Source organism: Caloenas nicobarica, chromosome 18 (assembly GCF_036013445.1).
Source record: "Caloenas nicobarica isolate bCalNic1 chromosome 18, bCalNic1.hap1, whole genome shotgun sequence".
NCBI classification, from domain to species: Eukaryota; Metazoa; Chordata; class Aves; order Columbiformes; family Columbidae; genus Caloenas; species Caloenas nicobarica.
The window spans coordinates 8709392-8732104 of NC_088262.1; the positions used below are offsets into that span (position 1 = coordinate 8709392).

Genomic DNA, 22713 nt, shown 5'->3' on the forward strand with positions numbered 1-22713 from the left:
CCGGCCCCATGTGCGCTGCTGCACTAAGGGATAAACTCATCAGTCTCCTCACTCAAGGCTGCTGATTCCAGCTCCAAGGGAAAAACAAGCCTGCCCCTGCTCCATGCTAACCTGCATGCACTAGCCATATGCAAAATCATCGTTCACTTTCCCATGTTACTACTAAGCAGGTGAAGGATTTGTGTTTACCAGCTACCTTGGGCAGGTATCGCTTGCTGCACTGATGACTGACTACAGTGTCCTTAACACATCTATTTGGCAAGGAGGTACGAGCCACCTACCACTACAACAAGCTACAATTTTTGCAGCTCCACCATCAGTAATGGTGAGGAGCATGAGTAGGGATGAAGATAATCAGCGATTTTTGGTCAACTTGTAATGAAAGAGTGGCCCTCTGTGCACTGCTGTAATTAATGACACCTGGTGAGAGATCACGTTGTAGACCTGGGACAACCAACAGTAACTACTGCAGAACTTCAGGCTGACAGAAGTCTGGCTTTTGGTCACTTGGACAGTATTTAGCATTTGGCTGTACAGGTGTAAACATAATATAAGAGCTGCCTTTGAGTGCTAAACCTAATGTAGGAGATGGATTCTGTGGCAGAATCGATCTGTCCCAACTTCCTCATCCATCTCCTTCCAGCCTCCCTTCAACCATATTCAACACATACTCTTCCCCGTCCTCTTCCCACTGACGGGCACTCTAGTACAGGTGGCAGATCCTTGTGAGCAAAACCAGTCAAGATTCAGCCTATGCAGCGTGGTCTAACTAGTGACAGCAGGAAATCTAACACTGAATGTACTACTACTTCTTATAAATACGTGTATTCTTTAGATGTGATGTCAAACAAGATGAGGGAAGTAAATCTATTCACACATGAAAAATAAACCCTCGAGGTTTGGGAAAACGTAGTCCTTCCTCTTCATCAGAGCCATCCAGGAAAATTGGGCTATAGCTTGGTACACTTTTTGCAAACCGGACAGCAACCTCTGAGTAATTGTTGTGCAGAATAAACCCGATGCTTTTCATTCCTCAGAGGAGCCTAAAATTGGTGAATGGAAATAATGAATCTAAAAAGAAGTAACTTTCAATTCCAAACTAACCTCTTCCTTACAAGACTTGGGAACATTGCTGTTTTTTAAACTAACTCATTTCATACTGCACATTTTAGAACATCCATTAAAAAAGAAAAACATTTCAGTATTAATATTATGATAGAGTTGCATAAAAAGCAGATCAAATGGTGTCTACTACAACACCTACAATTAAACAGAAAAGAAGTTTCTAAACTCAGAGTCATTTAGCAACAAAGCAGAGATGTTAAGTTAAAAAATCAAAGTACCTTTTTTTTTTTTTTTTTTAAATTAAATACATATGCCAACAGTTGCCTAAGAGCATTTCCTCAAAGTCTTGAGCTCAATGTTGGACTTACAGCAATACCACATACAGAGGGGTTGGTGGCACGGAAGCGAACACAAAAGGCAGCCTATTTTAGAGGAAGCCTCTCACTTCAGAAACAAATGCTGTTCTGCCAGCCATTAAACTCAGCAACAAATGCTGTTCGAAGTGCACTGCTCATGGGGAACAGCTACTAAGCTGTTGGAAGCTAAAACTAAATAAGAAATTGCAACTCTTCTCCAATTCAAATGTAAAGGTGAAAAAAATTAGCAACTAAAGTAATTTATCAAGAATTATCCATCCTTTGGTCTTGGCCTACAGACAGGTTTTGTATTACATTTCAATTGTACTTTCCTTTTGTAAGAAACAACTTCTCAGTGAAATTGCTTATTTCAGGGAGAAATTATCACTAATTGAAAATACTCCTTAGTTTAACTTCCTTTAGGATAGTCACCAGAGGTAGGCACAATCTAACCACAAGCTAACTCCATATTGAATAGCTATTAACGGCTTCTCTTCAGGATTATCCAAGATATTCTTAAGTCTCTCTGCACATCTGTCACTCCATTTTTTGGCTCCCATCCAGATCATGTCGCTACATCATTTTGCCTGAAGACCTAAAGCCTGTAACATTTACCTCATTGTTCAGGAAATAACAGGTTAGAAGAAACTCCAAAAGATTGCTTTCATCCAAATGTATTGGCACAGAGAAATTCAGCTAAACAAAGATGATGGGGAAGTCAAACGGAAAAGCAGCGGTACATTCTAAATGGTATTTAATAACAAACATGCAAAAAACGTCATTAGACATGGGGTAAGGAGCAAGTTTTCAACTAGCTTATAAAGTATCATTATCTTTGCCTCCACCACTTTTTTTTTCCTTTTTAGATCAAATACTGATCTCTGTTCAGCCAAAAATATTAATGTCTGTGTTTTATCTAGATTTTTTTCCCCAGAGCATCTTCACGGGTTATTTGACAGACTGACCATATTTTATTCATGTTTCAAAAAACCAAATTCCTACTTGGGCTTTTACCTTTCAGGCCTTATTCTAACTGCTCACCTTTCTGGAGAGAATGACATTTGTGTGCTCTGGCAGAGAAAAATGGAAAAAGGCGTTAGTTAGCACGCCTAACAGCCTACAAAGTTATCTTAGAGCTTTGCAGCATGTGCTAGTCTCCTGTGCACCAAAGGATATTTTGACACCTCCTCAATTCTTGCTTTTTTTGGTGACCTTTTATCACAAAAATAGATCAAAACTGAGCTCCAGGCATTTTGTTCACAGCCACAAGTTTGTATTCAGGCCAGTGGCTTATAATATGCTATTCCATCTGGGGCTCATTAAGAATAATTTGCCCCTGTTTACACTTTGAGATTAGTTTAGAACTTTAAGGCTGTCACTCTATTTTTAGTTTTCATAAACTTTAAAAGGAAGGTTAAATACTGAGGTGACAGGAAATCTGGCTCCAAGTTGTGGTAAAACTCTAGAGAAAGAAACAAGCGTGGCATATTACAGTTGAGATGTCAAGAATAATACTGCTTGAATAAAGCCAAGACTATACAATACACCACATTTGCATGGAGTTGAGTCTGCAGGTTAGAAATGCTCATTTATACAGTTCTTATTGTACTCTAGATTTCTTGGAGCATTTACCCTCGTTGTTTTAGCTCAGAGCCATGACGCACCATTGACTAGAACAAAAGGACAATACACCAAAAGAGACAAATAATGGGTCTTCCCAGTCATCTCCATTTGGACATTAACAGCAAACAAAATCTGTTGTCCATCTGAAGAATACATTTTGGTAAAAGTACCCAAGGTCTCTTCACTACAATTGTGAAATGTTGGGTTTGTATGCAAATCAAAGTGCACCGTCAAACATATGAAGTAATAGCTTTGCTTAGCGAATAACAGACACCTCCCCTACCACTGTGCATGACTAAGTTTCCCTACTTTAACACGATACAATTTCAAAATCTGCTTTTTTTTGTTGTACAAGACCATGTACATCTTTTCCTCAGCATAACTTCTTGTGACGCTTTTGGTCACAGTTATGACTTTTAAACAATGATGTTCAGAAGACGCCAAAAAGTATAGGAGCAAAACCAAGCACGTGGATAATGTCACACTCTAATTTTCAAGTGCGAGCTCTGGAAGGTTTAGCAAAGTCCTGCCACTTCTTTCAATAAGGAAGCACTGCACTTTATCTGAATCAGTTGGATAGCACAGAGATTATTGCCCCTTAGCTTCCTAAAAAATTAAGTCAGAGAGATGGTTCCCTGAGTTTCCTAGCAGTGGCCACTATTTAAAATGTTACTTGATAGGCTTCTGACCATTTCTATTGTATTACCTTAGTCTCAGCACACCATTAGAGCTTGCTAAAATCAAATGCTTTTAAGTACTTCTGCTTTATCATATATCGGAGGTGACATAAATAACACCTCTACCATTGTAGTCCAGTAGTGCATAAAGCAAACCTGTCAGGATCTTAGCCACCAATTATGAAGATACTATTTAGGATTTCGCTTGGACATTGGCACAGTGATTACATAAAAAGGAATCCATTTCCAACAATTGCAGATCTTGACCAGAAAGAACTTCATTTCTGAAAACATTTTGTAAACATTAAAAAAGTCTGTTTCACATAAAGCCTGGAGGGACTGAGAGATACATGCATACCTACCTGTAATAAAAAAAAGATTACATCATAGCTTCTATTTTATCAGTCCACCATACTATTAAAATTAACATCAAATCACAGTTTCTTCCATAGAAGAATTATCTTCCATTTGTTCTAAGCACTGAAATATGAAGAACAGGTGTTTGGATCTAATTCCAAATGAGAAATGCAGCTTTTTGGCATGGAAACAGTTTCGCAAACGGAGACGACTGAAACGTGGAGATTTGTTGGCCTGTTTCTGTGTTTACTTGCAGCAACATGACACTCACGGGTCACACTGTTAAATACTAACCCAAAAATGGAGATGGAAGTGATCAAATTAATATAGTCAGATCATAGGTCAGGTCAGAACATACAGACATGGACAAGATCCTTAGGAGTACTCAGTACTAGTTTATAACAGCTCTGTTGATACACAGAAAAAAAACTTCCCTTGCCTCAAAGGAATTATTTTCATATGAAAATGAATGAGTTAGATCAATGCTAAATAATTTACAGTGCTAACTGCTGAAAGATTTAGGACTCAATTTTGTGTCCTCCGAACCCACATTGGACAAAGGTTTGACATAATTTCTTATGTTCATTGCTTTGTTCAGACCTGTCCTCATCCTTGTTCACAAGGTATTTTTTGAATGTCCTCTGTATCAGCCAGACTTTGAATTTTGACATGGCGGACACTTCACAAAAGAAACAAACTAAAAGTTTAACTTACCAGTGACAATTTTAAAAACTAGAAGGGCGTATCATGCATTGTGGTTGAAAAATCACTAGGATTAAGATTGTCAGCGAATTACAACTGAATAACGAGTGGCATAGTCCCTACATAATTATACATATAAAGCAAAACCGAAAAAAAATCTCCCAAAAACAGAACAAAGAGGAAAAAAAAATCCAAACCCCAAACTAAAAGCAAAAAGCACAGAACAATAGTCTGTTTGACTTAACCTCTTGAACTTTATCATTAGGCTTGCTGTCCTACTGCTGTTCTACTGTTGTTACTGTGTTTTAGCTTGCTTTCTTTCTTGAGCTTACTAACAATGCTCAAGAAGTCAAGTCAGACATTCTTCAGAGAATGAAAATACAATGACAAGTAATAATAACAAAAAAAGCAATAAAGAGCATGGGTCAGCAAATGTAGATTGTATTGGGAGCCAAGCACCATTCCCAAGCACTCACCCACCATGTAATTAAGGGCAAATCCTTTCACCACTCTAAACGATTCTGTTCGCTGTCCACTGTCACCTCTAATTATATTTTCTTTGGCAGCCTGAATAATAATATTTGTGTATCTTCATACATTTGTATACATGTGTGCTTAAGTCTATATGTATATATAGATGGCATGGCACAGGAGGGCTATAAAAAAAACAACAATCACAATATGTTGTAGTTTAAATAATAAAATAGGAAACAGCCTTATAAGATATTTTGGGGAGTACTATTAAACGAAGTCTTTAAAAAAAATTCAGAACCACCCATTCTAGCTCTAAAATCTCACCAAAGCCACAAGCAAAACTCCCCAGGTCCAAACTATACAGAATGGATTCAAATGCATCTGAATTAGATCTATTTGCCAACATATAATACATTTATCAACAAACCCCATCTCAGTTGTGTCCTTCAACCACCACAGTCACCTCCAAACTACTGTAATTGGTTAATGACTGCTCTCAAAAAACACCCCAACAAAACAAACAAAAAACACCCACCAAAAGCAAAACACACACACCAAAACAGGCATATGGTATGACCTAGATTTTTTAGACCTCAGTTTTTATCTATAACCCTCTGCCTAGTGTTTCTTAATAAAAGGTTTAAGGCTTTCAGAGGCTGTTTGACAGAGAGATGATTCCTGGACTACATGTCATCTGTAGCACTCACCTTTCCACCCTCATCAAATTTTCCCACATGAAAAAACCATTCTCGAGAGCAGAACCAGGTTGGCATGATCACAGTAGGTCCATGGGAGGTGAACACCTAGGAAAAAGGTGAAAAAAAAGGCAGTCTTAATGAAAAGAATGTCAAAACCAGCATCTGCTGGGGAACAAATTAGACCTTATGCATTCACCTGAAATCCTGCAAATACTTATGCCTATTCTTTCAGCAATTTTAAGCACTGAGATATGGAAGTGCTTAAAATTTAGCATGTGTTTAGTGTTTAAAATGGGTGTAAACCAGCATCTTTGAGGTGTCACAGCCCAACAGATTAATCTACTTCCTGCTTCATATTCCATAACTTCTATCATAAGTTGCAAAACATGCAGAGTGCTTGAAACTTCATCTCTAATTTACAGGAGGAGACTGGAAATGACACTTCTATTAATAATGGTGATGTTGATATTGCAGAGAAGAATCTTTAAAAGTTAAAGTTCTTAAACTTACCCCTACAATTGTTGTGCAATGATTTTCCATTTTATATTCCTTATATATATATATATATAAAGAACTTTCACTGCTCTTTTATTTCTGCCAAAGACACTTAAATCTTAATCAAGCTTGGAGAAGTAAGATGCAATTTATTTTAAACATGACCAGAGCACTATGGATTTGCTACTCAGTGGTACCTACCTTAAAAGGTTGTTGGAAAGAAAATGCTTTAGGGACTTAAAAGGGAGTGGCTATTAATTTCATCCTCTTGACTAGTGACAGCCAAGAACTATACAAATGAGTCTTTGCAGCTTTAAGCAAACTCGTTGTAAACACAACTGTGAAAGAAACCAGAATCTGGATTATGGAAGGTAAACTGGTTCGTTCTTTTATTACAAGATGAAGTATCCAGCCAAACAAGAGACTGAACTTGTCAAACAGAATGTGCTCAGTTAAGCCAGGAGACACTGCCGGCTTCCAAGAACTGCACAGAAAATAAAGAGCACGGCCTGGTTTAGGAAGGCAGAAGAAAGAAACCTCACAATTAGTGCCAGTCTTCAAGCACTAATGAAAATGCTGATCTTACAAGCACGTGATTTTATAGCGTGCTATGGTGATAATATTAACACTCCCATATAGCTGGAATTTTTACACATCAGTGCACAACCGTAAATTTTATCAAGTGCATTTAAGCATTTACATATCAAAGGTGCTTTTCTTGATTTCAACCTCGGACAGAGCTCCTTAAACTCTTCTTACACCTGGCAACTTCCATTTCCACAGATAAACATGGATTTAAAACGCAAATTTTACACACCAGTTCTATACAGAAACTTAGAACAACTCTCCAAACAAACTGGATTCAAAATCTAACCAATATTCAACAACTGATCTACTCCCACTTTTCTAGTGGCATAAACCATCAGATCAAACACAGGCATCGACTTCAGGGCAAAACATGCTGCATGCAGACTCCAGGAACGTACCGATAGAACCTCGCTGTCCGTAAAGGGGTCCTAGAGTGACTCATCTCAACATAGACACTTTAATTTTAGTCAGAATAATCCTCTCGCTTAATGGCTATGACTTAACACATTAGCAGCTTGTTCAGAACTGAAATACGCTGGCTTCAGAGATGCTAAACGTCAAAAACTCCCCTCAAAAGTCAGCGGGAGCCGAAAGAGTCAAAACTACCCCAGAAAATCCGAGCAGGCATGGTTAGTCAGGACATGGTTATTAGCTCCACACTAATTACAAGGTCAATTGAGTATGGCCTGAACCAAACAATGACCAAACAGTAATCCCAAAAGAAAACAACAGTAGGAAGAAAAGCTAGGCTAGAATGCATTGCACTGAATCTCAATTCTGAATGAAAGAAAATCTTCAAAAGGAAGTGCTGAGCCTATTGGAATACGTGAAATGTGTCTGGAGAGGCCAGAATGCCATTTCTTCAGCACAGGCTGGTTCAGAGAGCAGAAATGCACTTAATCTTCAGGATGTAGCTCAGTGTAATTAGTCAGGCTCATGTGCAAAGAGCAAACATCCCAAATGTCTCACATAATCTGTGTTCCATTGATATGTATATATTCCAGTGAAACTAAATAGAACAAATTTGAAACACTGAGGGAAAAAAAAAAATCAAAACATCACTTCTGTTAAGATGGGTGATGCTATGATGATGATCACATACCAGACCATCCCACATTGCATACGCCGAGGTCCTTCCTACATCAAACAGTGCTCTATGGCTCACCCTCCATCTCAGAAAAGATACTAGAGGGGAATCACACAGACAAAACTGAGACTGATTATGAGGTGCCTGGATTGCCACATATGATGTCAGGGTCTTATCCTTCAAGAAAACCTTTGAACCTGGAACATTCCATCAGCTAAGAGTCAATTAACTGCTAAAAAAAGCTTTTTCTATATGACTATTTATAATGCAACATCAAAATAAACTTCAGGAAATTTAAATTTGTGCTGCTCCCACAGTGGACAAATCCATGCTGCCTTGTCCCTTGCTATGCTAACAGTAACATTTGTGAAGCTGAAATTCCTTTTTTTTTTTTTTTGTTAGCTTAGTCTTCAGCAGGATCTGCTCCCCAGTCCAACCAACCACAAAACCACCAGTGCCACTACAAAGGAGGATGTAGGAAAACAGGGCACCAAACACAGAGGGGCCAGCAAGACTATTCTTTTCAGCAGCAGTATAGATAATCCATAAATAACCTTTAACCTGATAGGGGGAACTGTACGCTCAAAGTCTAGATGTTACAGCACATCTATATTAATTTAAGAGCCCTCCTACCCTTCCTGCGTCTGGTTACACATCCCAGCCCCTTCTAACAGCACAACCACTCACCGACCCCCAGGCAGTGAGATCCGAGCACTATGGCACTAAGAAAGCCATTGTTTTCTTTTTAGTGTCAGTTTTCTACAGCCTCAGTTCTCTCAATCAGTTCACTGTGGGGTCAGACTAGCAATACTGCTGACATAGTGGAGGGGGGAAACACAAGCTTTGGAGAAGCAAACAAGTCCTCCCTTTTTGGTTGCTGCCCACAGTTAATCAGCCCAGCTGTAATATAAAACCACACCCTCTGTCTGAATCCTCACACTGATGGGAGGAAAACCACTAAATTCCTAAAAACTGTACTGCAACGCTGCTGCATCTGCCAAACTTCTGAAAACTACCTTCAAGAGCTTTTGAAATTTAATCTCCAAGAGGAAAAAAAAAAAAAACAAAAAAACCACCAACCTCAACCTTCTGCAGTTTGGAAATTCTAGATTTCAGCTCAGTTTAGTCCGATGGGAAAGTCTCCTCTGGATTTCTTTTTCACCTACTCTTGTCATACGCTCTTGCCAAGGTGTTAAAAAATGATTGAACTGGCTGACTGTGATAAAAACCACAACTTCTCACATTGTGAGATTGCCACTACAGATTTTATCCATAAATCTTTCAGATTGCATGGACTGGAACAAGAGAAACAAAGAGGATACGTTAGCCTTAACCTGAAAAATCAATCAAACGCAGAATCTGAATTATGCTGCAGCTCTGTAACTGCTCTGTTTAGTTTTCTTGGAAATGCTCTCCAGCTCTGCCCAACTAATGTCCTGTATCACCTTGGAACCTCTGTGGCTTTTCGGTCCTCCTCAAGGAGTTAATTCAGTGTATTGGGAAGCAGTTTGGACCTTTGAACCTTTCACACTCAGCTATATTGGAAGATTAATGCTTAATAATAGGTGTTATTAATTACAGTACACTGTATGATGTAAAGATTATCTTAATATAATCTAGTTGAATGAAACCAACTCATTAAAAAGCAGCAACAGAGCTCGTAGATGAAGGTATAAATCTGCTCAGATGTAGAATTCCTGAAGAACATGGTGTTGCCATAACCAAATTGGAATCCATCTTCCTCATTTCCCAGGTGACAGACTGCTTTTTCAACACTGTATTTGTTAAATTATTTAGAACTTTTATTGTTATCTGGTCTTATTCCAAGGTTCAAGTACCAAGTCATTGAAACCAATTTACTCTGGTTTGTTCTTGCTGTTTGGCTATTGAATTATGTTCAACTACTACGGAGATTCCCTGAAAATAAATCTAAAGAATATAAAGAGTTGATAAAGTGACTTTCATTTGTTGTGTTTCCAAGCTGTCAACAGCATATGTAATTCTGGTCCCCACTGATACTCACTTCACATCATGTCAGCATTCAATAGGAAATTTAAGTTCCAATACTGAGAAAGGCATTCCTGTGTTTATAGTAAATCTTTAAGGAAATTTCTATTTCCTGAACCAGCAAATCAAAATCTAACTGCAATGTGCCAAAAGAATTCACACAGATGGTGGGACAACCTCATCGCATTATGTCATGCAGAATACAGAAAGGAAACCAGGCAGTTCACAAGAATAACATATTTCATCAATGGCCCAGATGCCTTCCAATGTAACATGCTGATTCCCCAAAATACACTCCACATTTAATTCTATTTATGCTATAGCATTTACGAAAATTATATCCACACAGACCAAGGATTAGAAATAATCTCCTACATTATGCCAAATAAAGCTTTCCAATAACCAGTATCATAGATTAACACGTTAGAAGGTGAAAAACAAAACAAAATTCACAAGGCAGAGAGTCACAATGATTTTGTGAGCTGTAGGCAGACCACAGGCTGAAGGACATCACTCCTGACATAGAAAAAAAAAAAAGTGTTACGATACCAGTGCATTAATTCAGCAGTGAATGTACCAGGACCTCAGATTACCAGGTTTACATCCTGAATCAGGTGCATGTATTAGTGTGACAGAAGAGGTATGGAACGCGGGGAAGAGAAGACTCCTTATCCTGCTTCAAAAAAGAATTAGGCAAATAAGATTAAAAAAAATAATAATAATTGCAGCGAACTTTATTAAGCTTTAAAGAACCTAAACACCCAATCTGGTACGGATTACATTCAGTTAGTTTATACTGTACTGAACTGTTTTACCCTTTCATATGCCTATATAAATAATTGCCTGTATCACCTCATCATTGCATGCTTTGACATTAACTGAAAATGCCTCCTCTAAAGCAGCCAAGATCTGGCACAGCAAAAAGTACACTTCAGAAATAAAACATACCATGACTCCCCATACTGAAAGATTGATACATACATAGTAATTCTGGTACAGGCTTGATTAAAAATCACCATTACTTAACCTTCACAATCCCAAACTCTGCTTGGCAACAAAACTAATCAAAAAGAATTCAGGAGTCCTGAGAATTGTTAATGCCAGTGCAAGCCGTGAGCACTCGGCACCTCCAAGGTTTTCCTGTCCTGCTCCAGGAAAATTATGACCTACAGATCCCCATGATTTCCTCAGGATCATGAGGCCTTCACAAAGGCTGGAACGTTTCACAGTTTGCAGGAAACACGGACTCTGGAAGAACGGAACCAACGAGAGCGGTGGTATAATTATGTTTTCTCAGTTGCTGTATCTGTTTTTCTATCCAGTGCTTCCTATCACTGTTTGAAGGGAATGATATCGTTTATTTGCTGTAACAACTAACGAGATTACACAGCTAGCTCCCTTTTCAGTATAAGAATTGGCATCATCTCCTCCTGCCATCGCTGGCCACAACAGAGTGCCCCAAAGAACCAGATGCAGGGTCAAGACTGCTCCCGGCAGGCTGCGCTCTACCTACCTTAAAAAAGGAAAAAAGGAAATCTGTTTACAGATTTTCTAAAGGTAAATATGTTAACTTTGGGTTTAGAGCCTTAATACATACGTACTGAATTCGCTGTGGTTTTGCTTTATGTTAACTAGCCCACGCCAGCCTCATTGTGCTGGGTAATTGTGAGCTGCCCATGCTGCTGAATATTTCTTTTTCGTAGTTGAATGCTCCTAGTAAAACCCAATAGCAAGCACCATTCTTCTAGTCTTTTTCAGAGCTTTTATCTAGTAATGATGATGAAATTAACCTACTGCTGAAAGCAAAAAGAATGGATGCATACAAAAGGAATAGCGTGTATGATTTTAGCATGTCTCACATCTTTTTTTCTTGTCTGTAAGCTGCTAAAAGTGATCTTTGTAACATCCGTGCCTTAACAAGTCTCTCTAATTCTTGGAGAGTTTCCAGTATTTAAAGAGTCAAGTATTTACAATGGAAAAATTACTCCATCCAGTAAAATGAAGCATTCTGTACCGAGAGGTTGTCTACTTGTCTTGCTGCTTACGCTGAGCTTTTACCACAGAAGAAAGAAAACAACCTGCTTAAAGTCATATTAACAGATACTAAATTGTGATTAGAACAAGCAAGAAATCCACTAAGAAGCAACGCTGACCAATGCTCAGGTAATAAGTCTTAAAAACGATCTTTCCGTTTGACTATTGGACACGTAATTTAGTATCTTCACAAGACTAATACTGAATAAGTGTTTTAGATTTTGAGTCAGTATCCAAATGAAGGTGATATAACTGAAATATTCTAAGTTATTACAACAAAATATTTACACAGCCATTTTCATCTCAAAGATCTATGAAAAACAAAAGATGAAATAAATGTCCTTTTTGCAATGATAAGACAGTTCTACTCTTACAAAGAGTTATAAAATCCGTAGTGTTCAGAAACGTATTTGAAAGTATGTATTATTCATTTTCTGTCTATAAAAACAACAGCTATGTTTGTGACTTATTTAATAATGTTTTACAGATAACAACATATACAGCACGAAGATAATCATGCTAGCCCTGCAATGGTCTGGAAAATCCTCTTTTCTTTGGATTCACGCTGATACCCTTGAGGAACATCTCCTGCTTCAAGAGCAAGCCGTGCCAGCTTGGGGAAGTATGTGCTGCTGCTGGCTGAGCATTTGACTCATCTCTTCCTTTCCCACCCATCTTCCTGATGACTTCTCCTCCAACTTCATCTCCCTACACGGTGTGTGGCAAAAAAAATAAGAGTATCCTGCCTTTTAAAGTGGATGATGCCACGTCCACAATTAACAAAGCAGTCAGTTGTTTGCTTCTCTGAAACTCACTAGTAAAGAGGAAAACAAATTCACATAAAAAGCAAGACATGAAACTTTCCCACATACCGCCTTCTAAAAATTAACGTTCAGTTCATATGTGAATAAACCTTCTGGCAAATCCCAACTTTGTCAAATTTTAAAATGCAGGTATCTTGAGAGAGAAACAAGAAATATTTTTGAGCCTTCAGGTTTATCCAAAAGCATGACATATCCTAACTACTAAGGCTCACTGATTCTCCTTTTGAAGCGAATCCTCATGCTATAAAAGTTGTATGCGACTTGGAAGTGGGGGGACATACAAACCTCTATTAAATACAAGCACCGTCTAAACAAACACGGAATTTTAGGTAAGGAGATCACTTTGGAATTTGAAAAGTTCAGCTGCGTGCTAATGTACATGCAAAAGATCCACATGAGAAATACTACACATGTTCATGCAAACTTGCTGTATTTTTTTTTCTCCCTATAGACTTTTAGCATTTAGAGTAGGCAAAAAGAGAAAAATTAGATCGGATCTTAGACTACAGATTATGATTATTTGATTAACAACTGCAATAGCAGAATGTTTTCTTTAGGAAATCAAAGCAAACATTACCCTAAGTCTCTCCCTCATGTCTTCCATCATATCACAAGCCTTTGGGGGAGTATCAAAGTATCAAATGCATTCCGGTGCCCCAAGAGTGTTTGATTTGCGTTCTGTATCGCCTCAAAATTATGATTAGGAGAAAAAAGGCAGAAAATAAACATCAGTTACTTAATTATTTTAGAAAACTGAATTTCACTGCTAGTGCAAGAAACAGTAATGTCACGTATTTCACAGGGAAATGAAACTCTTCTCATAGTTTTCGTTTGCATAAATGGCCTAATCCTAGCCTTCTGCACACTGTTTTAAACCTTTTACCCCACAATACACTCTCTCACAACAATATACACGGGGCGGGGGGAGATGGAATTCAAACCAGTACCTCAGCAAAAGTTTTTACACATGAATACATTTTTGATAATGATGAAAGTGCCCTAATACACGTCAAAACCCCAGTGATTGGTAGTAACAGTTTGTTTTTCAAGAGTGCAAAAGACAAAACTGGAAAGATCTCAACCAGTCCTGAGAACACGCAGAAATAAAAATTGAGTGCCCATCAACTTGTAAAAGTCTGAGAAAAAGCAGAGCTAAGAGCACTACAAAGCTTTCCCTCCTATCTGCATTCTCTTGTTTCAGCTTCCCTAATAAATTGTTGATGGGTTTATATGCCGGATTTAATTTTGTAGGTTATTTCACTGCCTCCCAGCTAGCAATCTGGTCAACATTTCCTTTCATTTGAGACTGCTTACTCTACAACCAAAGCTTTCATAGTGTGGGTAGTTTGAAAGCCATATCATATCTCCGAACTTGGGCTCTAAGCATCACTCCTGACATTTATTCCTATGTGAAGTTCCGACTGAACTTGGCATTCTCTGTCACTGCTTTGAATTAGTTACTATTCAGACAGTCAGTCTGTCAATCTATCCAGCATGTTAAAATATTTTCAAAGTGTCAGGAATTCAACGGTAAGAAATAAGGTAATAAATAGCTTAAGGTCTTCCAAGTGGAGGCGGGTCTGAATTAGCTTCAGGGCACCCATGTTCCAATTAGAACAATACAAATCAACAACAAAGAGCAAAGATTAGGGCATTCACTGCTACAAACAAGTCATGGTGACAAACAACTAAACTTTGAAGCTCAACTACAATGCCAGCATAATAAAAAATTAAAAAGAGTAAAAGCATTAACCAAATCTCCCAACAACGTTTTATCTAATTTAGCTTTGTATTAAGCACAATCAGTATCTCAACAATACTTACTCCTATTTCTTATAAAATATTTACTATTCTTCATATTTCTTGCATTAAGACATTACGACTTCTAACTACTATTTTGACTCTAGACACGCACTGAAACCTATGAAAAATTAAGCTTCTAATTAACAACATTTATGATTTCTAAACCTGAAGCTCCAAGATGCAAAAAAGCACATTTGTGGAATTAAGAGAGCCCTGCCCTGCAATATCCTCGTGCACGTTCATTCCGGTTCCTCTTGGCCAGCACAGGCAGCTCTGACTGTTCTAATCCGGTTCAGCAACACCTACATCCTTCCCTGCATCACATCAGGAACTCAACAAATTGGGAATTAGGCTCCCGGGTTTGGTTTAATAACATCCAACATCAGCACTATAACCTCTTTCTGGAAGTGAGGATCTCTGCCCTTTTCAAAACTGCACCACTTCAAAGGGAAATCTTATGTAATAATAAATTATAGAACCAGAAGGATCCACATATTGCAGTAACGGAGTATAACTTCCAAAATCAGCACAACCTCAGAAATAATCTTTTAAATCCTGATTCAGCAAACCATTGCTTTAGTAGCATATACGTCGGCAAGCTGTCTAATTTTAAATATTTAGCTAGGTTGAGACACTTATGAACAGCAATTTTTCACACATGCACGTGTGCTATTCTGCCCGAGCAAAATTCCAATTCACCTATAAAAGCTACATTTATGTTGCAAAGGTTACTCACATCCTCTGCTAGCAACAAGCAGTGAACAACTGCGAACTGTTATCTTCCAAAAACAGCTGAAGCACTTGAGTCACTCACCCAGTTTCATGATAATAAATGTTCTTCCCCTTCAAAAAAAACCCTTAAATACTGCCAAAAGACCATGAAACTAATGAGGTATAAATACCTTCAGGACTGGTTATTCTGGCATACTCAAACCAACACCCTGTGAAAAGTTACAGCAATGCTGCACCTATGAAACACAGTTAGTGCAATAACTGGTCGCCGAGGTACCAGCCAGGGAAGAAAGAGGGAACTCCAACAGCAGTTCTCTGCACTCAAACCTTCAAACTCTGCAACATCATTTCTAACTGTGCAAGAATCCTGACTGGCAAGTCTTCCAGCTTGCTAACGAACACGGAGAGAAGATATCAGCTCTTTAAAGCTAACGGAACATGAAAAGACATCCTGTTCAGTTAAAATTTCCATTTATTTTCCTGCTTCATTGCAATGTGAGAAAACTTAATTCCAAGAAGAAATAGAGAATATGGTACTGTGTGTTATTGCCGCTATTTGTGCTGTACAACTGCCATGGACAACGAGGAAAGAAAATATCCTCCAGGCTGAGAAAAACCTCCCTATAACAGAAGTAGCAGAGGAAACGAAGGAAATACACTTGATTTAACCCTACACGTGATTTAGCTGCTTCCCTGCACCAGGTGTGCCAAGTTTGTAGCACTGAAACAAGTATGACACTTCAAGCACTTTAATTTGAATTAGGTTGTTTCTAATAACCTCTTCCCTTCAATTCCAATAGGAACTTCTCACATGTTTCATTCTATACAACGATAGTGTGTTTATACCAACTGCCACTTAGAAAAGATATAAACCAGGTTTATATACAGTATCTGCAAAATGTAAAGTTAAAAAAATTACATGAAACGGCTGTACAGTGTTTTAAGTTAAATGGAAGATGTTTCTGCTTCCACTTTTATCAGTGAAAATATAGACTACCTTCATTGACTTCAGTAGAATTCCTGCATCCAGCGCATAACTGGATGTACCATTTACACTTTCTGATCCGTAACACGTTTCTGACATATCTCCGAGATCCTGTGCAGGCTCTGCGGGCTCTGTCGGAGCAAGAAGGCTTGTTAGTTCAGGTGTGGTGCTGTGCCAAGCCTGGACATGGGGCTGCCCATCACGTCTATGATTCAGCACAATCACTTCATCACTGCTTTGACCTGGGATAAAACTCATCATCATCAAACGCATCAACATGCCCAAACAAGAAGGCATTTCTGCTGATTTAGGAAGCCTTCTAAAACAGCCTCCAAAACCAGCAGGTCATTTGGACATTAAGAACGTACCTGAAAGTTTTTAAGAAAGTATAAATATTTTAAAGCACAGCTACAATTTTTAAACTCCCATTTTCATACGAATATAACTATTTCAGTCAGAAGGGACCGACAATGATCATCATCTAGTCCAGCTGCCTGACCACTTCAGGGCTGACCAAAAGCTAAAGTACATCATTATCCAAATGCCTCTTAAACACCAACAGGCTTGGGGCGCCAACCACCTCTCTAAGAAGCCTGTTCCAAAAAACCAGACACTTTTATCACCACCAAAAAATGATTGGGCAAGCATTGCTCAGCCTCATCATATTACTTCTGATATTTCTGTGACAGGGTGGGCTTATTCTCAATTTCCAAGTTGTAAAGTTTCTGACTTCCAAGCTATCGGTCCAGATAAATTTCTGCACATCTTTTCCCTGAGCATTTGCCCTGATAATTCCAGAGGGCCCCGCCGGCCACCTCAGCCCATCACCTTCTCCCCCAGTGGGATCACCGGTGGGATGGGAGCGGAGCCCAGGCTGCTTGTCAGCTCACGCTCTCATTCAGGTATTCCTTCTGATGCTTGAAACTTTCCTTCAACGAAGGAAAGGTGTGTCTTCCAGTTTTACTTCAGGAAATACAAAGTAAACAAGCTGTCCTTTGAAGGAAAAGGATAGAAAAATAACAAGGCCTTCAAGGAAAAAAAAAAAAAGGAAAAAAAGCAGTAAACTTGACACTTCCTATGCTGTCACAGCTGTTCTGGTCCTTGCATTCTGTTTAAATATTTTCCAGTCTAACAGTCAAACAGTTCAAAATAACATAATGCGTATGCTGTACAATAACTATCAGACCTGGACTATCTCATTTCTGCTGCAACATGAGACCTATCACCTCTACACACAAATTGAAACAAATAACCCAAAGGAAACTTTTAAGATCAATACTATGACAAATGATTCAAATGCCATCCTTTTTTTGGCTAAATCTTAGAAAGCTAATTATATCTTTTCATAACAAAATGTTCACTGTAGATCATAAATACACTATTATTCTCTGTGCTAAGTATTTTTGGCAGAAGTACACTGATACAAACTATCATGCTATGGAATTAGTTAGCAAATTTTTATTTCAAATAAAAATCTATGTACCTTGAGGGGTTAGTTTATCTTTCAAGCGACATCAAAGACTACAGGATAGCTATTACTGATTCTAATCAACTTATCCAAGTTAAAAAGCACCATGCTTTCCTCCTAAAATCCATGCATTTCCTAATGGTGACCCTTTGTAGAAACTGTAAATTACTCTAGCTCCTGTAGTCATTTACTAAAAATGAATCTCAATATTTATTGTACTAAACTAAATATTATAAGTCAGAAGTACTATGAAAGAAGGATGGGTACACAGAATCATGTTCCTCTTGGACTGCTGTGTTTTCACAGATGTTACCTTCTGAGGGTGGCAACTTTTAGAATCTCAAATGAGGTTTTTTCAGTGATGAACACTGATACAAAGGTTTGCTTATAAATCATATTTTATGCATTTCATTCCTTCCCTTTATGAAAAAAATCTGGGTCAATGTTCTTGTTGTTTAAATCAAACTATACATAGTTTTGACAGCATCTTAGTGTTTCACTCGCTTTTTCAGTCTTATCATCTGTTGTCACTATAGTCTTGCTGCTCTAAATTGTTCTAGACATAACCTCTTGACTTACTAAGCATAATCAGGTAATTGGTATTCTCCAATTCAAAATAATTTTTCCTTAGCCAGCTGCAATCACAAGATATCCTTAGTGCTGCAGCTGCTTCACAAATCCAACAATTTTAAACATCAATATTTAAAATAGCACGAGAAGATAAAATTCAAAACCCTTTCCATATTAAAAACCATGATCTTGTCAGGAACGTCCTTTATGTTCTAAATATTTCCATTTAGTTGAATAAACCATTCTCTTGACAAAAATGTGAAAGCAAGGCTTTTTTCTAATGCAAGAGAAAACTAAGAACTTTTATGTTTCGCATTTGAAGCTCTTCTTGAGCATACAGTTTCAAACCCAGATTCAGTCCATCCAGTTGAGGCTGCACTGCTCCTAAATGAGCCCTTGGACTGCAAGTGAACCCAGCAGCTCTACAGGAATTGCAGAAAAACAGAAATGTATTATACGCTACTATATGGTTCTGTACTGTAATTCATTTTCAACACTTAACACAAAGTAAGAGATTCTTACAGTATATTACTTTGCTATTATTGTTGCTTTTCATAAACAAGATAAATTGTCCTGCAACACACTGGCCTGTGTCCTGTCACTGCAAGGCGGTCCAGACCTCAGCAGGACAGGGGCAGAAAATCAGATTAAAAACTCATGGGTCAAGAGAAAGGCAGTTTAATCACACATGGAAGCAAATTTAAAAAATTTTTTTAAAACCCCACCTACTTAGCCCTCTGTTAAGAGAGTAAATAGCCTCCCCTAAATTCAGCAAAAGACAGAATACAGTGCTAAAATCTCAAATAAGTAACTCAAGACCTGATAATAGATCACAAGTTTCAGTCTTACAAAGAGAAAATTCTTTACTTAAAAGAAAGGCTCTTGAAACTCATAGATGATTTATGTCACCCTTGGGCATTTCTCTCTTAGTCTCAAAACAAAAAAGATATCGTTAACACAATCTTCTGACCAAAGAGCATCACTAGGAAAGAAAGAAAAAAAAAGAAAAATGTGTATTTTTTTTTTGTTTTAAAAGGTAAAACATCAGTTTCCTCTCGGAAACAAGAAAAATAATCACAAGTAGAATTGCAAAAGAAAGATTCAAAGACAAAGCAAGTTGCAAATCGAGCTCTGCAGCTGGATATGCTGCCGGGCTCCTCTGCAGACAGCCACACTAAAAGTGCCCAGAGCCTGCCCAGCTGCAGAGTGCTGGAAGCTCTCTCAAGGTGACAATTACAGTATCTGGCCTGTGTGCAGCAAAATCAAACTATATTCAAGTTTCAGTACAGAATAGGCAACTGAAGTTAATAGGAAGAGAGAAATGGAGAGGAGGCAAGGTGATGGAAATAAAAGTACCCTGCGGAAGACCCTTGGGCAGGAGCCAAAAGTTGCAGATAGGACTGCAAGGACCTGTAGAAAAACCTACAAGCCTTGGAACAGTGAGCAGAGAAATTGCTTGTCTTTGCTTCCTTCATACTTTATGCAGGAAAAAACAACAAAACACACCAAACAAAACACATCACCACAAAACAAAACAGATTCTGTGTGGCTAAAGAAACTAGACTATAACAAGAAATATCTGCTGCTTTCATCAGCTTATCCCATAACAGAAACAACTCACAAGACCCCTAAGTCTGCCCATGTACTCAAAGGAGGTGATGCGGTGCGTAAGGCTAATACCTTTCAACATGTTCCAACACATCTCGTAACTCTCAGTTGAGTGTAATTCACATGAAGTCATCTTAAAGAAAAACAAAAGTAACATGATAAACCAATCTATAAATGTCTACATCTACAGACTAAAACATGTGGATTTGGTTTTAATTTAATTTACATAGTTTTATTGATGAGCTTCCTAAATCCATCCTAAATCACCTAACATCAACTAGACAACTGTAAATTAATTTTAATACATTTTCTTACTCTTTGCTGAGCTGTAGAGGCTATTAGAATATATCATAAAAATCCCCTTTACAGATTTCATATGATACATGGAACAAGGAGAAAATGTCAACCTTTCATCAAAAAGGAATTTCTTGCCATTAACATTTGCCTTTTTACCTGGAAGTTGATGATTCACAGAAAGTAGAAACAACAGATGAGTAAAGAAAACAGTCAAACATTTTTAGTCTTTTCATAAATATTGTCTCTCAGTGGAATCACCTTCAAGCTTCAGGTTTAGCCCAGTATCCAACACATTTCTAACCAGAGGAATTGAGACACTGGTCTGACGGAAAGGGCCGTGGTAGCAGCTTATGTAGAGAACTCAGGGGATGCACTTGCACGGAATATATATTTGGCATATACCAAAATAAATCCAACCAAACATAAAGCTTGTTCACAGTTACGCCTCATTTCATATTTGAATATAGACCACATGTTTAAGGATTAAGCTGGTGAACCCAATCTGTCTCTTCCAGGAAACAGTAATGTAACAACTGGGCTATAGAACTGTCAATTATTTCATATAGACCAGCTGTGCATGAAGCATAGCGCGCTCCAAAACACAGATCCTTACTAAAAGAAGATCTTCTGGAACTTAAAACACAGCCATGTGTAATTGAGCCAGTAGTCTTTCACAGGAGAAATAAAACCTACACATATTAATACTGCAACGAGGACACACACTACGTTTCAGAGTTCTCGCAGTCTGAGGTGGACTTCAAAAATTCCTTTTTTCATTTCACATTTCTTTTATTAGGACTTTCTTTTTTATTATTTTGTATAGCAAAGAAACTAAAAAAAAAAAAAAGGGAAAATGCACTTGTACTTCTCCATCTACTTTACTGCTGCCTAAATTACGTTTCATCAGACAGCAAGCAGACCTCTATAGAGAAAACAGCCTGCCAAATCCCAGAATTACAGGTTAAAAAGCAGACACGAGCCAAATGAGCAGCACAGGATCCATAAATCTCAGGCAACGCTAAATTGAACTGAAGCTTATTTTTCCTTTTGATCTCACTCAGCAGATTAACCAGGCTTTTCCAGCGATCAGTATCTAATACTTTGAAAAAAGACACACCAAAAAGCTGACAGTTTTTATATTTCATTTCCAATACTTATGCTTTTTTCCAACTCTTTTTCAAGAGCTGATACTTGCACGTGACTTCAGAGGTACACAGAAAAGACAGATAGTAAATCCTCATGGGGAAACAGGCCCCTATTGCTTCTTGTCTTGCACTTCGAAGAAACTAAATGCTCATGTTATGAGTTACGTTACTAAGTCATGTTTAATCATATATGTTTTGCAAAAAGCCTCCAGGCAGTAACAGCTGAATCAAGCGCCACAATCTTGTTTATGTGGGTATCTCTTTTTCCTTTAGAAGACAAACTTACAGATAAAGTAAATAAGGTTGTTAAATGAACTATAGAAATAAGTCAATGAAGTCTCAGCTAGAAATCAGAATGAAGCGAAAGAAATGACTGCCAGTACAATTCACAACCGCCTTAAAGAAAACATGACTCACAATGTAACTAAAAAATGTCTCTTTTAAACAATCGAAAGCTTCTAATTTTTGTATGCACATTGACTTTCATTATTTGCAGAGTTTCCCTGTAAAAACTTGCTTTATATGACTGTATTACAGGAGCAGGGTACAGTTCCTTCAATCTTTTAAAACATTGCAGAAGAAGAGTCTCCTGCAATAGAGAATTCAACTTTGTCCTTCAGATCATCCAATTGACTTACAAAACCAAACACGCATAAGGTTCCATAATCTAACGCATAACATAACCTTATTCTGCAGATTTAATCCTATGACGTAACAAACATGCAACAGGAAAACAGACACTTTTTAGAAGTGTCAGTCTAAACATGAAGATGTGCGTGACTTTGTGTAAGAATACACCTGCAGGAACAAGATCCAGTTGTTGAAATTCTGTTCCAAGCTGACACCACAAAGACTTAAGTCTAAAGATCTGGTGCCCATGAGTAAATATTTTCACTTACAAGCAGTATTGGTGCCTGTCAGACAGGTGCGTATTTTTATATTTTATAATAAATGCTTCAGGAATACACTGATGACAGAAAAAGGAGATCAAATCTCCATGGTAAAAGCACATACCTCAAGCACCAAAGTTATACTTTCCATTTGCAGCATTTGTATTCACCTCCATGTATTCCCAGTCTTATGATGAAAGTTTGCGATACAAGAACATGGCCTGAAAA

The 22713-nt window shown here is 37.9% G+C and overlaps 1 protein-coding gene across 10 annotated transcripts in view; it reads right to left on the minus strand.

Annotated features, from left to right (window-relative positions):
• The window catches only part of B3GNTL1 (UDP-GlcNAc:betaGal beta-1,3-N-acetylglucosaminyltransferase like 1), a 130003-nt gene that overhangs the window by 35612 nt on the left and 71678 nt on the right, over positions 1-22713 (minus strand). For all 10 annotated transcript variants that reach the window (XR_010607219.1, XR_010607218.1, XR_010607220.1 and 7 more), the window contains one exon: positions 5962-6057. Coding sequence is in view for 7 of the 10 variants with exons in the window: in XM_065647592.1 (XP_065503664.1) it covers positions 5962-6057 (96 nt within the window). In the remaining 3 variants the exon portion in view is untranslated. The remainder of the gene's footprint in view (positions 1-5961; positions 6058-22713) is intronic.